At 40.6% G+C, this 16,383-nt stretch overlaps 1 protein-coding gene across 1 annotated transcript in view; it reads right to left on the bottom strand.

The window, feature by feature from the left end:
• Positions 1 to 16,383, bottom strand: part of LOC107085457 (transcriptional activator GLI3-like) — a 127,603-nt gene that overhangs the window by 45,389 nt on the left and 65,831 nt on the right. Inside the window, exon 4 of the mRNA XM_015375771.1 lies at positions 10,475 to 10,580. Within this exon, the coding sequence (XP_015231257.1) occupies positions 10,475 to 10,580 (106 nt within the window). The remainder of the gene's footprint in view (positions 1 to 10,474; positions 10,581 to 16,383) is intronic.

Genomic DNA, 16,383 nt, shown 5'->3' with positions numbered 1-16,383 from the left:
CACCCAAAAAGTCACATTTTCCATATTTCCAATTTAGAAGATATAAAATAAAGTTTTCTACTTTTAGACCCTTTCAGGCCTCCATAGGAACTTGATACGTGTGTGAAAATACAGACACAGCTTATGACAGAGGAAAAGTGTCTCTGGTAGGAACCTTCCCAGAGTGATTCCATGGACTACATTAAACTTTCCTGCCTAATTTAGTAAAGATTACTTTCAAAGAAAGGTCAAAGACACGATGGACATGCAGCTGGAGCCTTACTGTATTCCCATGCAGCTGTGTCCAAAGACTCTGCTTATTTGAAGAGCTCCCCCTGGACGGTTACAATGTAAAACACTTCACCCTCTCAGAGACTAGCATGGTATCATGGGAGATGAACAAAGTGAGGGGACTTCTTTATGGCTCCTGCTTCAAACAGCATCAGAAGATGAAACTGTTTTCGATCACGCCATCAGACCTAATGGATGCCACATGTGACGAGTGACATAACAAAAAGAACTTCTTTATGTGATATGTTTTAATGTTAAAGGGGAGAGAAGTCATTTCTTTCCACATTGGCCGACCCTGAGTCACACCAAAAAGCCCCCAATAACAAACATGCTGTAATATTTCACACTATGTTCATTTAGGCTCCCCTTCAATCATTCGCCAGAGAGTCAAAGCAAAGGAGAGATGTTGGAAAGGAAGGGTAGAGTGGAAGGAAAATGAGGAGAGTTGGAGTGGATTTATGACCCTGTTCCTGAGGTCTCGTTACTTGCTATAACTGGCCCCCAGAGTGGGATCGTGGGGTCCGGAGCCCAGAGAACAGAGTAATGGAAATTCCACTTTTCTACACAGTTGCAGCATGATGTCTGCAAGATGCAGGTTACAAAAAACTAAATAAAACTCCCAAAACTTAAATAGATTATTAATCTTTAGGGAAATCTAATTCCTAATTCCTCTTATTATAAAGATATAAAGCTAACCTTACTAACTGTCATTGATGACTTGTGTGGTGAGACTTTAATGTTGTGATCTTTTACAGCAGCCTTCCTCTTCCTGACAGGTTTCCATCAGAGGACCTGTGTCTTTGCTTCAGTTGAAGTTCATGAATTAGCTGAGAAACATTAAATCAATTATTTTTTCAGCTAAATATATTTCATTTTTGCAACATTCATTTTTTAACATTTGATAGATTTTACATTTATTTAGGTATCCAAACAAAAAAGGAAAAGAATATTAGATTATTTTAAGCTTTTTTACTTACCAGCCAGGTAATTTGTTTTGATGCAAATCATTAATTTAAATTCTAGAATAAAAGCTTTTTTTTCCCCCTTTTCATATGGTCAAATATTTAAGAGAAAAACAACTGCATAAAAACTGAATAAAACGTGACAAACTGTAAGAATGAAAGCAATTAAAAATATAAAAGACTACAGAGTCTAATAGTAGTATACATTTTAATTCATCAATATTTGCTATATAACTGTAAAATTTTAGAGAGATTTGAAGTTGTAGAAGGTTGTAGCATTTTTTCATGAACTAACTTTTTAAGATTTGTGCTTTTATTTATCTAAAATATAATTCAAGCTGTTTTTTAAATATTTTTTTGTTTTACAAAAAGGCAAATAAGATGATTAAGATGAAAACCACAAAAGCTGGTCGAACAAAATGTGCAGTGAATTTAAAGTTTTAATTGAGAAAAAACAAAAACGAGAAGTGCAATGATTTTAAGCTTTTAAAAAATATAATTATTTTACAAATATAGAGAGATGTTGCAGCATTTATTTACTGACCTTTTCACATTGGAAGTTTAGTTAGTGAACCAGATTCCAATTCATATTATATTATTTTACATTTTAATGCAACAGCGGAAGCAGATTTGCTATTGGAAAATAAAATGAAAAGGGGCATCTAAATCTTGCCAAATGCTGACAAGCTGATAAACAACAGAAAGTTTAATACAAATGTAAATTTATTTAGATGTTTAAGTGAGAAATAAAAGATGCAGAACCGCAAAGAAAATTAAAAGATGAAACAGAAGATTAAATTATTTCAGACGCGTCTGTTTTTATATTTGTGTTTAAAGTGTGTGCGTGCGCGCACAGCGTCTCTCTCACACACACACAGTCACACACACATTAGCGCAGCGCTGTTGGCACCTGCCTGTTATCTCTCCCCTTCAGACCTGGTTTTTCCATTGTGCTGCTTGGGAGAGCTACAAATTGAGATCTCAAACATGAAGAGGGGGCAAATGACTCGTGTATAGAAAATCAAATCCACTAATGTGTAACGTGCAAATTTGCAGGCCTCGTATTAGAGATTAATGTGTTCCCCTTTTATCAAAAAATGTACCTTTTTCAAAGCTGTTTTTCATGGACTTTCATTTTAAATTCAAAGAAGCAATGGAAAAAAAGAAATAAATATTTATATAAAAAAATAATCAGTCCAAATACTTTTGATTCAAATGCATTTTGGAGATTTAAAACCATTCTAAAGGGATTAAAGGGAGGCACAAAAAATGCTTTATAACTAAGGGGGGATACTAACGCCCAGGAATGGGTAATCCGGTAAGCAGGTTTTAGTGGAGTTTTAAAACATGTCTTAACGGATCTCCAAAGCTAATGACTCAACCCTAAAACCTTTACAGGCCTTGTCAGATTTCTGCTGTGCCGAACTCTCTTTCTCAACCTGCTGGATCCATCATTCAAAAATACTCAGGTGCCTTAAAATATCATGATCCTGGACAAAAAAAGAAAAAAAAAAGGCTAGACTTCCCATTTAGGCTTCTGAACCCGGTGTATCACAAAAAAATAGATATACAGTAACTTCAATCTGCCCACATTTCTTCTTAGCCATTTATCTCCTTTCTCTCTAAATCCTGAAATTGCCTCAGAAAAAAAAATAATAAAAGAAATCGGTGCACAACTTTTTTTTTTTTTTCCCCCTTCCTTGCTCCCGAGAAAATTGAAGAGGCTTTATGTCAAATACGGCTAAAGTCAGCCTCTCCATATCAAACAACGCAGCGCGAAAATTACTGTGGCAGTGATAAGGCTGCCAGATAGAAAGAGAGGAAGGGAGAAAGAAGAAAAGGGAGGAGGGGAGGCACTGAAAGGAAGTGACTCTACTCAATTATGCTGCAAAATTGGTATGACTGAATATTTTTCATTCAGGTGACCGATGGTATCAGTGAAACTGCAATGCAGATAAATAAAAAGAAGCCTTCTGTCAAGAATAAACACCATTAATCATGAAGCTGGCGACTGTGTGACCGCCTGTCCCCCTGACTTACTCCAAAGAGAGAGTATTAAAGAAAGGGAGGAAGGAGGGGATCGCGCTACAGAGGGGTGACCCGTGAAGTCACACCGACTAGGTTCTGAGGATTTAAGAAAGGAAGATGAAAAAGCATCCTCTTCTCTCTCTGGCCCATGCGTATTTTCCTGTGACAGGAGCCGTATCTGGACAAAGATTATCAGATGTGATTAGGGAATAATCCATGATTCATGCTGTAATTTATGGCTTCACTTCGCATCCTGATCTGGGACAGAAATTATTCACATACGAAATTACTGGAAAACAGGCTGAAGATTTAGAGAAATGAAATCTAAAATTACAAACAGTCACCTTGAACATGCAAGCACGAGCAGCCAGGATTGAAACCGCATCGCTCCTCCAGTGCAACAAAAGCTTGTTTTCTCTTATTGTTTCCCAGCTTGGGTGCAAGCCTCCGCGTGTTTTTTGTGTGAGAGTGTCGCAATGCTCGGCCTCGTCCCATCTGGAAGGAGGTGCTGAGATAAGACCGCGGTCTTTATGCTAAGCAACACGCCGCTCCTTTATGCTGCAGATTGGGCTCTGTGACAACAGTTTATGTAAATACTGAGGAGGGCAGTAAGAAGGGGATGCATGTAAGATGGAACTTCTCTGGGATGATGAGCAAAAATAAAGCTGAATTTAAAGGTTAAAGAGGTGATTCAGTGCTTTACTACCATGCTGTTCTTCCTCAGTTAAAGCAGTAGCATCTACAATTTCTTAGAATGGATCTTATTTAAGACATAACCTATAGTAACAAACTCAGCAGTGGCATAGTTGTTGGTACAATTGCTGGTAGTACAACCATTTTTTTTTTTTTGCCAGTGTTCATGATGATGGTGCTTAGATATAAAGTTTTAAATGTCTTGGATCCTAGATGACAGAGTGAGAACAATAAACTGCCAGATTGTGTCCAAGTTTGCATCCATCCAGTGGAGCATTTGGAAGATAATCAATATCGGTAAGGACTAAAATGCCCCTATTCTGAACTCTGATAATGCCTGCAGATCATGCATGGTCTGAGACTTGCATCACTCAAGTAAGACCTGAAGTTCAGAAGCACAGACTGCAGACATCCGTGCACACATTTAAAAAGTAAGCATGGATCGACTGACCAAAACGGTTGTTGGGTCACTGCTGATGCTGAATACGACTAAAGAAGAAAGATGTAGATCAAATTAAGGTCAATCTAAAGTTATGATGTCTTAGGTTGAATCCAGCAAAGGATGGTACCGTTAGATACCATTAGGGACAGCAGACAGCATCCAATGACACCCAAAGCAGAGCAGTAGTTTCCAGCAAAATATCAAATATATATCTAGACTTGGTGACCCCACAGTGCTAACTACTCTTTGCTGCTGTTTTCCATCCTTTCCATCCTGTTCATTTTGCATGGCGAGAGGAATACTGTGACTATCGTCCAGCATAGGGGCTCAAGGAAACGGGACCTACTTTTACCTCAGGAAAACAGAAAGTCAATGATTGTAAATTTAACGCTCCTGGAAAGTCTAAACAGTCTCAACATGTAAAGTATAAAAAAAGTTGACATTAATCTTCAAGGGATTGTTGGGTCCCCATCACTGTACTAAAAAGTATTAACGATATGTATGTAATAACCGCAAATGAAAGTTTGGTTGTTTCACTGATTTTCAGTGAGAGATTTAGCTTTTAAAATTTCAGATGCTAATGTGCTGTGAAACTGAGCATCACAGGAAAGAGCACAAAATGCCTTAAACTCCTTCCTTGTTAATTGTTTTTAAGCTGAATCTGCACTGTAATTTGCAGGGGTAGGTTAGGCGATATCAGATTGCATTCCAGTCAGACGGAGGTGGCAGCTGAACAAACATTGTCCTGAATGGAATAACCATACTAAATGGGAAAACAATGACACACTTCTACTGAGTAGTGTCTAAAATGCAGTCCATAGAGTTGTGTTGGAAGTTTTAGGGACTCAAAAAGTTCCCCGTGTTTGAATTGGCACAAACAAACCAGTAAAAAGTTAAGGAACTTATAAATTACAACAGCAGATTATTTGTAGTTTCTTTAAAATTCAGATTATTTAACACTTTCAAAATGTCCCAAATCAACAGGGTTTGCCTTAATTATTTTCATAGATTTGCATACGGTGAGTGATGCAAAAGGCTGCAAGTCAATCACCCATCCTGTTGGTGCACTGTGGTTTTACAACATGAAGTCCCCGGGACTTCAAAGGAAACTCCACAGTCAATAATTTACTTGTAATGAATTCCTCTGCTTGTTGTACAACGTCTCTTTGTGACACGTGAACGGCATGGCGGGGGAGTTTTGTGGGGTTTAAAGCTGGAATGAAACTACCATTAAGACCAGGTTCACAACAAAAGTGGGGAAGTGGGGTCCAGAGCTTCCTGTGGAGCACCCAATCTGGTCCTACCCACAGTGTGCATCTGTTTAAGCAGGTGGCATCTAGAAAATAATCTAGATTTTACAGACTAAGATTCCTAAAGTCCTCCGTCATTCATAATAAAATCTGTCCTGTATTATACCAAGGTTTACTATGTGCAGATACGTGTACAGTTTGTAGGGTTTATGTATACATTTTTAAAAAGTAGAGGAAGGAAACAAAGGAGCACCAAATAAATAAGAAGGAAGGTCAAAAGATGAAAAAAATTAGAATAAAATTAAATGAACGAGGGCAAAAAAAAAAATGATACAACATATGAAAAGGAGAACAAAAAAAATTAAATAAATGTGGAAATAAAGAAGGAAAGTTTTAAGGAAAGAAAGGATTTCAAGGAAAGAAAGGAAAATATGTGAGGAAGGAAACAGAGAATGAAAGAAGGAGGATCATGAGGAATATAGGAAGAAAAACGGACAGAAGGGAAGAAGAAACTGGAAATTCAAGAGGAAAAGACCAAAGAAAAGACAAGTCAGAGTGAGGAAGGATGGACAGACAAAAAGAACATATGACATGAGGTCAAAAGAAATAAAGGGATAAGGGAAAAAGGAAGGACACAAAGAAAGACAAAAAGGCAAACACAAAAGAGAGAAGAAGGTGAAAAAAAAGGAGAGGGGATGAGGTGAGCTGGAAAGACACATGGGAAAATAAGAAGGAATGATATGACAAAGAAGGAAGGGATACAAAGAAGTAAAGAAAAAGACAGAAGTGATACAAAGAGAAAAGAGATATGGATATTGTCTGCAAAAGAAATCATTTGATGCTCCTTTTTTCTTCCACAACTTCCAAGACCTGGAAAACCATAAATTCCTATAACAGACTTTTTTCCAGACTAAACAAGAATTCTGCTTTAGATGAACTGATTAAATTGTGCCTCCAGATCAATGAGGACAGAAACAGGAACCAGATTCAAGGTGGAAAAAAAGACTTCATCCGGTGAACCATGAGACTTTAGCTAAATTAAAATGAGGAAGAAACCCAGAAGAACTTAAAACAAGTTTAACGTTTCTTGCTACACTCAGGTGTTTTATTTTCTTCATGAAAGCATGTAAGTTTGTAAGAAAAGCAAAAGGAGGGACCCCCACCACCTCACCTGACCCTGAGGCTGTAATATTGGCACACTAGTACCTTCCCCACAGGAATTCATAAACTAAACGATTAGCCTCTGTCTGTAATTGCGTTCTCCCTTTCTTAATAGAGGAGGTGAGGTAAAGAGAGGGGAAAAAACAAAGGACAGTTAATTTCTGATTTCCTCTGCTCATTTGAAGGCAAATTAAGTGTCAAACAGCTAATACAGAGCATATTTCATTTTATGAGCTTTTAATTTAATTCCACCGCCTCATATCACTGGAGCCCCGTTAGCCGTTCACGGCTAACGCCTGCTCCTAGTCTAAAAACGAGGGGGTCATAAATAAACATGTTTCAATTAGGCCCTTCACCGTAATAGGATGTGATTCTGTTCATTTGCCACGTACGGATGGTGGATGTGTCGTTGCGGCGGAGAGGAAACAAGCTGCTGGGCGTTCACTGTGTTTTTTTGGACGCCCGGTGGTGACTGGCTCACGCGGCACGGCGGGGGAAAGCTGACTGGATTGATGGAAGTGCCGCAGGGCCAACCCAACTGTAATTACAGGCCGTAATGAGAGGTTGCATGGGGAAGTACCGCAATAATAGTCCCTGTGTACTTAGGCATATCTTTGAGAAGGCTAATAACGATTAATTCTGCACACGGTTAGGGAACTTGTCTTAAAACAATTCAATATTTCACCACAAGCCGCCCTCTTGTCCTCCGCTTTGCAGGAGCGACAGCTATACAATGACCGCCTTTCTTATTTGTTTGCATCTGACTGTAAGCAGCGTTTGCTGTTTAGATTGCTTAAGTCCCAGGAGATATTTACTTTTGGCTGCAGCATTTGCACACGTAAAAGTTCAGCAAGCCAAAACTTGGTGGAAACCTGGATGTGCAATTAACTCCAATTTGCCATCAGGTGGTTGCTTTAATACCACATGTGATAAGCACTTCTTCTCACTGAGGAATTCGTTGCTGCTTTTTAATCAGGCGTGCAATATTGCTTCTTCCCAAAGCAACAGCTCAAAACCTACAGGATGCAGTTCCTTACAGAAGTTCTCCTACCCCTTGAAACTTTTCTTTACAAAGAAAAGTATGGAAAAATCTGCAATGCATTTTCTGTCTTTACCCTGATTACCCTTAATTAAGATACAGCACAGCCTCCAGAAGTCACCATTTTAGTAAATGCACTCCACCTGCGTGTAGTTTGACCTCAATCTAATTGTTCTGTGCAGGCCTCATGTGTTGTTAGAGAACATTAGTGAATAAAGAGCGTCATGGAGACCAAAGAACACAGCAGACGGGTCAGGGTGAATGCTATGCATTAGTTTAAAGCAGGGTTAGGTTACAAAGGAAAAGTTTAAGGTCTTACCATTTTTTGAGAACTAAAAAATCCATTATCACACAATAGAGGGAGTAAAAAAAAAAAAACAAGCACCTTCAGGTAGCCTGTTGTCTACCTAAAGTAACAGGCTAGGAAAAGGAAGCCCAGGTTACTCTGGAAGAGGTCAACTGCTCATGTTTACAAAGTAATAAAAGTATTATAAATTTTCTTTTTAATGTGAATCTAACATTTTGTTAATGCATCACATCTCTGTTCTACATACACACATTGGTTAGAAGAAAGTGATTGTTTAAAGGAGGCAATGAAATGCTTTATTAAATGTTTGCAACATGGCATCACACCTGTGGAAGAAGATTATCTGGTCAGGTGAGATCAGAATGAAGCTCATTGTTCAAAATGTGTGAGGAGGAAAACAATTTAAATCATCCGGAACTCCCCATCTCTACCATGATACATGTTGTTGGCAGTATCATGCTGTGGTGATGCTTTTTTATCAATTGGGATAAAAGCCTCAGTAAGGCGAATCACCAAATCATGACAGCTACTAGATATTCCATACAGATAAAAGAAAACCTGTGGTAGCAGAATCATGATGTGGGAAGGTTTTTTCTTTTTTAGTAGCAACATGGAATCTGTAGAAAGACTTGAACTAGGCCTTTTATGGAGACTCTTCAGTCAGTCTGACAGAAACTATATTGCAAAAAATATGTAAAAAATGTTTGAGTCACAAGAATTGTAAACTAGAATCTATATATCATTGAATCTTTGGGCTAAATATAAATACAGGCAAACCTTTTTCACATTTTTGTTTGTAAAAAAAGCAGACTGCCAATACGTAAAACTATCTAAAACACTAAATGGTATATCTATCACAACAAATTACAGTAAGGTCTCCAGTTGGGGTATGAAACCTACTGCAGGTCAGGGAGCTCATAGAGTCTATTTAAATGCGTATGGATACTCAACAGCTACCTTATAATCATGACAAATAGTTTCCTTCAACATCGCATGTCATACTAAACAGCCATGGGCTTAATGGTTTGGATAAAAAGGCCTTAAGTATCGAGGCAGAGCGCGACCGTGTCTCCGGTGACAGCAAGCCAAGCGAGCAAGTAATTCCTGTCCAAACAGAGTGACTGAAGACGCTGCCGCTGCGTAACTTCTCTGCCTTAATTCAATTCCCTGCCTTGATGTTGTCCCTCCGCCCTCTCCTCATTTTTCTCCCTCGTCTCTCCCCCTAACCTGCGCTCCACGTCGCTCCAAAGCACTCCTGACGGATAACAAGTCTGGCTGTTTGTTTGAGCCCGTGTTGGCTGCGCGTGTTCGCCCCATTATCTCCGCATAAGCTAAATGCTAAATTATATTTGCCATTTTGTTTGCGGTGACATGGGGCATCAATCACCTCCCATTTTTTTTCCTTTTTTTTCTCAGTTCCTCCCTCTCTTCCTCTGTTGCGGCAGGAGAGGTTGAGAGGTGGGGTAGGCTGAAGGTGGAGGGGTAGAAAAGGGGGGGTGGGCATAAAAAATTCATTATGCTTAGTGGCACATCAGCAAGGGAGAGATATGACTCCTGGAGGAGAAGAAGGCAGGATGGGGGGAGTAGTTGATAATGATGAAGAATATCAAACATAATGCGGCCCAAGTAGCTGCCCCATCCAATTTGTCCTCGTCGCGCCATGATCGCTTCCTTCGTGTTCGCACCTCGAAAACAAGCGCTGTGAGGACAATGAAGCATCTATTTGTGGTCCCTTCCATGCAGATGCAAAGAATACAAATGATGAGAGTACGGGGAAAAGAGAGGGAGACTGAAAGTCCTTTGAAGTTCTTCTCTGACTGAGTCTCCACCACCAGAAGCACTCCAGGGAAACCAAAGACAATACTAGTTGGAGTCCCACCAACTAGCCACCTTTCCCTTAACGAGGAATGACGCTGTGTTTTTACCTGACTCTACATTTGATGGACTGAGCGCACACTCTTACAGTCAGGAGCCCATCTGTGTCTGTCAGAGACCGGTTGATGTCAGCAGGGACATCATTGCCTTCTCCTTCTGACAGGGCTTGATCATGAGAACTGGCGCGCTCCCAGGCTCCCCTCGGCCCCGCTCTCATTTTCATGTCTCTGACACATGTTCATTTGCGTGTCTCTGACATGCGGATCATGTTGCGCACGCACAGGGGCCGTGGCCTTTGATCCTGAGAGGCAGAGAGGACGCTCCACCCAGAGGCGGAAGGAAGTTTTAAGGCTTGATTTGTATGGAGCTGATGCAGTTGTGATCAGCGATATTCTAGGCTTTGCTGTGTGTGTGTGTGTGTGCGTGCGTCCAGTTTTAGAGACTTACACATGAAGAGGGGGCACAGGCGATGGCTCGTAGAAGTACCTTCCCTGGGTGTGTCTCTCGTCAATTGGCACCGGAGGATGGAAGGTGGGAAAGAACGGGGGAGCGGCTGTGTGGAAAAGAAGAGATGAAAAACTCTTTTAAAATATGTCTTCATATTTCCATACAAATTCATTCATTCCTCAGCTAATCTGAAAGCCTAGCTGTAATAAGAGGCAGTAATTGACACCAATCTTTCAGCAGACCCACCCAAAACGAGAGCTCATTAATGCGGCCCTGCTCTGAAACCTGCGCTGAGAGTCTTGGTTAACCTTCATTCATATTTCCATCATCCCCCAGCTTCCAAGTTGCTGCTGAAGAACAGGAACACCCACAGCTTGATACTGCCACTGCCGTGTTTCACTGATAATGTTTGTTTCGTCAACAATGACTAAATTATTTCATATTTTTATGACGATAACGAGAACTTAGGAGCTAGATGGGGAGTGGCGTTCTAGTGGTTGGGGCATTGCGCTTGGGTCCCGGAGGTTCTTTGTTCAAGCCCCACTACCACGGACTACCAGTCTGGGTCCCTGAACAAGACCCTTAATGCCACAGAATGGCAGCCTACTGCTCCCCAAGGGGATGGGTTAAATGCAGAGAGTTAATTTCGTTGTTCTGTACTTGCGACAGTGTAATGACCATGAAGTTGATTCTTCTTCTTCTAAACATGGATCTCTGTTGACGAAACAGGACGTGTCATGGGTGTGAGTTTTCATTGACGGGACAAGACAAAATAAATATGTTAGATGGTGGTCGATCAGACTTTTAAAATGTAAACTGTTAGACGAGCTACGGGTATCAGTCGTACTGCTGCGTGTGTTCGCTCTCAGTTGTTTTAATCATTAATGATTTGCTTGTACAGGGTTTCACCTTAGCCAGATGTCTTAGAAGGTGATCCAATCTGTCATTTTGAATGATCAATTGAACAGTTCTTTGTGAGATATTTAAGGTTTGGAGCAATGTTAACTAAGCTTTAAGCTATGTTTACAATAGAGCAGCCATGCAGAAAGGCAGAGAAAGACATACTTTTTTATATATATTTTGCATGTCTATGTGAATCCATACTGTCTTTAGCTAATCCAAATCACAGCTGTAATGAAAGGCACTGGCTGATGGCTATCTTTTAGAGGAGCCACCCAAAATGAGGGCTCATTAAACGTGCTGAGCTAAAAGATGCCCTGATCCAAAAGGTTTTCTGAGCCAGTGTTTCTAAATGTCTCAAGGCTGATAGGGCTTTAAATAAACAGTGGTAAATAACCAAAAGAAAAGCAGCCAAATGGCACATTTCTCACTGTGCCCGGCATAATGTGGTTTCACACAAAGGATAACATTTAAGTATGACCAATGGAACGCACCGAACGAGAACAAAAAACATCCTTTTCCGGAGGCTTCTCCCCACCCTACCTCAGAGAAAACATTACAACATTTGCATAATATGTGCTAGTAAGCCTTTTTCTCTATTTTTACCACTGAAATTGAAACTCTTGCAGTGAAAACAGTCTAAAATCCCACATATGTACCTTAACTACACTCCAAAAAATGTAAAACTAAATCTGGATTTGAGCCTTGGAGCACCAACTTGCTTACTCTTGGACAAGTCAAAGCAAGCAAACCATGAGTAGGAATTCTTCAGCAATCGCTGCCAACCTGAGTTGTGAAACTAAACAAAAAGGCAAATGAAGGATTTCATCTTCATTCACTTTTCGCTCTTAAAGCACGTGTCGCTTTATTGCCGAGGCCAAGCTGCGTCTCAGCACCCCGAGGCAAAGCATGTGTCAACATCTGTTTAACTTCACTCAGCAAGTCTAACGCTGCAAGGTATGTGTTTTTACTTCTTGTTTTCGCCTGTAAACATTTGAGCCAAGTGGGCAGATGGCCAAACAGCAGGGGGGGTTCCAGGCATTTGTCATGGCCAGGCCATGACAAATGCAGCTGCATTGCTGGGCAGCGCAGCAGGTGTTGATCTGGGGCTGCTTACCTCATCATTTACTCATTTCATAGAGACTTTAAGCGCCAGATTTTGATAAAACACAGACAGTCCGGAGGTGATCCGGTTGGTGTTGTTTACAATCCTACAGCATTAGGGTAAAGCATCAAAATTATTTTCCTTAGAGAGACAAACAAAAGACACATTTGAAAATAACCAAAACATAATACACTAAAATCAAAGCCAGATAAGATTAAGAGTATCTGTTTTAAACCGGAAAACTTATTAAAAAGTCATGTCTAGAAATATTTCTGGAAGCATAACATATTTTTTTATTACATCAATATGGACAGAACAAAAATGTTTACACTTTCACAATGATTTTCAGAGTTATCAAAAATGTACATGTGTAGATCAGATACAGCAGGCCATGGGGTGAACAGCTTATGGGTTGAAACTAGACCATGGGAGAGTAGTGGGTGCTTTGAAGTTTTGCACCAAGGTTGTTGATAGCCCCCTCCAACCTGGAGGTTTCCCCCAACACAAAGGGTGTTGGACCAGAATCTGCCTCTTTGTCCCATTCCTCAGTTGATTTTGGGTTTGTCCAAGTATTGACAGGACATTCCAGTCATGCCCATTGTCTTCAGTGACCACTGATTCTGTTGGCGAAGGTCTCTGTGTGATGGTCCAGCTCATGCTTGGGAATCAGGTTTCGAGAGTTATATGGACACGTTTTCAGTATATTGGCGAGTTCTGGGTGAATCTTCCTGCACTTAATCAAATTATAAGGGAGGCGGCAGGATCGGATTTGGTGGTTTTTATCAAAGGGAAACTGCAAAAGGCCTCTCTGGATCCAAGCTGTCATCATTTTCCACTTGTTACAAAGGCCCAGTGCTGGATCTGAGGTTTGGGAGAGTAGCCATGCACACAAAGTAAAGGGAAATCTTCAAGCAGAGTGTCTAGAACCACAGGGTATTTAGATGCCAATAAGTTTTTTTCCATATGGAGCATTAAACCCCTTGTTCATCAGCACCTGCTTGGTAGCAAGCTGAAGATGTCTACCACACTTCCCCTAACTTACAAAAAACAGCTGTTTGGATGCTTGGAAATAGTTGTGGATGGGAAGAACATACACACATACACACATATATATATGTAAAGAATTCCAATGAAAGTAATTTTCTAAAATATAAAAATGTGCCTGTTTCATTTTAACTGTTTTTGCATTACGTCTATAGAGACCTTCTTACCTGAATGCCTATTTCTCCAAACCTACGCAGCGCATAATAATGGCCCCAAGCTTTACAATTATTGTTCTTTGCTGTATGTGCTGTAGTTAAAAAATGTGTCTTCATTGTCCTCATCTGACAAATGCAACATCAGCATTTCTGGGGAAAATCTAGAATACTCACAGAAGAACAGACACATTTCTACAAGAGGGAGTTGTAATCCTCATTGGTATTAAATTAACTCTGATATGATAAATTGTGGGACTTTACCGGAACAGACAAGATGACCAACAGTTCTTTTAAATCTGTGTAGAGGAATGTATAGAGATGTGTTTAAGGGTATGGATGCTGTTTAATAAAAGAGCTGATTTAAACTTCCTCTTAATTTCTTCCTCTAACCGGTCTACTCCGTTCCTTCAGGAGACCTGACCAAAGCGCTTTACACTCCATTCAGTTGTTTAACCCATTCACGCACACACTCACACACTGATGGTGGAAAGCTACATCTTAGCCACAGCTGCCCTGGGGCTCACTGACAGAAGCAAGGCTGCCATACACTGGTGTCACCGGGCACTCTGACCACCATCAGTAGGCAATGCGGGTGAAGTGTCTTGCTCAAAGACAAAACAACACTGAAACCTTTCAACCGTTTCAGGGCAACTTCCGACGACACTGTATTTGTTCACAAATGTCTTCTATTGGACCAATGAGGCCTTTCAGAACATCTGTACTTATATTTTACAAAGAGGTGGACAGTGGTCACTCATTGGGCAACTTTATAAGGTATTCCGTTACACAAGGCTCTTTTTATGGGTGTTTACCTAAATAGGCTAGATAATATTGCACCCACTTTTAAGTTTTTCATATGTACAAGAAAAGCAAGGACCCATTTTTTTCCACTTCAAGTTATGCATTACTTTAAGTTCCTCTTACAAACATTTACGATTGCAATGTGAAATGATGATGGGGGGGGGGCCCAAAGGGGATGAACACTTTTGCAAGGCGCTGCGAAAAGTAAAAGTTTTAATCCAGCACTCCCAGTTACAGAGATAAGTGCTACAATCCGACTCCATGCAGCTCTGGGAAGTATCTGACCACTCCAACTCTGCCTGTTTGATGGTTTTCTCCCGATGATGTTTTTCTGGCTCGGCTCACGTTGGCTGATTTCAGAGCTGCTGCTGCTGCTGCTGAGGGAGGAAGGGATGAGGGGAAGCTGGGATGAGCTTGTAGTAGACGAAGGCAGAATCTGATCTGTTTACTCTGCGCGGCTCCACTCGTGGGCTTTTTCCGCCCTTTTGGCTGTCAGACTCGGAAATGAAGCTTTCAGGTTTTACACCGTGCAGTGTGCACACCAGCCCGCTGCTGGTAAAAAATTCATGCTCTCTAATCTAGCTCCTCCCCTGCCCACATAGCAGGAACTTTGTACTAACCTCTGTCATCCCGGCCGATCAGAAGGAGGGAGGATGACTGCAGAGATTACAAACTGCGAGATAATTTCAAAGACTCCACCTATTTGCTTTTTTGCAACACATGCTTTCATTCCCACATCCAGCACTCCTCGTTGAATTACCCAGACCTCTTTTGTTTATGTCTCAGGAGGCACTCACTCAGCGCAGCCCACTGCATAGTCCAGACCCTTTTTCTCTCTCCTTCATCACTCCTTCCCTCCCTCGCTGCCGCACGCCGAAACTATTCCACTGAGGTTTATTTAAATCGTCTCACAAGTTTACTTTACCATAGCCCTGTCTAAATAGAGCCTGCCACCTCTTTTACACCAGCGCAGCTCTCCATTAGCAAGGCAAACATGCTCGTGTCACTGGAGGGGAGAATGTATACAGTCACAGAGAACAGAGAGCAAAGGAAAAGTGGGGGAGCGCCTCCATCCTGCAATCCATCTCCACTGTTTCCTGTTGGGACTCCTTACTGTTTACTCCAGGACTAAATTGCCCCTGCTCTTCTGGATATTTAAGGGGCATTCTCATCCTCTGATACGAAACACAGCTGGAAGGCAAGGAGGAAGCCTAAAATGAAATGCACATCTGAGTTTTAACTTCCCTCCACACCAGAGTAGCTGAAGGAGAGTAGTTGTGTTGGTGCTTTGTAAGATATTTGATAGCAGTTGAACTTTTTATGGTATTTTATTGAAATTTGTGTGATAGACCAACAGAAAATGGCACATAACTGTAAAGTGGAATAAACAGGATGGCGGGAAGTATTGAAATAGCTTCTTTTCATGTAAATATATCAACTTACATCATCATGTAGGCTACATATTTCATACTTCTCTTTATGTAGTTTGTTCAAGTACCATATTTATAATTCTTTTTTGTTTTGATCATTTATCTCTTTCATTTTAAAGACTTCCCAGACTTTTAGGATCCTCTCCTAAGTCATTGTAATTTTGTCTGTATTTATAAATGTGGATTCTGAGTCGAGTGTCTCAATAATTATGGATCCATAATAAAGAAAGATTCCTGAAAGCTTAGTCAGATTCAATAGAGTGTGTAGGAACATCAACTTCTAAGTCTTGGTATTCTAACCCACATAACTAATTCAGGTCTGGATTTGACTTTGCCACGGTAACCTTTGAATAAGATTAGATCTAGAGCAGTGGTTCTTGATATTTGCTGCTCTGTCTGAATGCTTCTGCTTCTTAGTTTCTTTGGTGTCATGTTTTTAGCAGAATCTAACAGGTTTCCTTCCAGGATTACCCT

Source organism: Cyprinodon variegatus, unplaced genomic scaffold (genome assembly GCF_000732505.1).
Source record: "Cyprinodon variegatus isolate N-32 unplaced genomic scaffold, C_variegatus-1.0 Scaffold125, whole genome shotgun sequence".
In the NCBI taxonomy this organism is placed as follows: Eukaryota; Metazoa; Chordata; class Actinopteri; order Cyprinodontiformes; family Cyprinodontidae; genus Cyprinodon; species Cyprinodon variegatus.
This window is presented reverse-complemented; position numbering and strand designations above follow the sequence as displayed.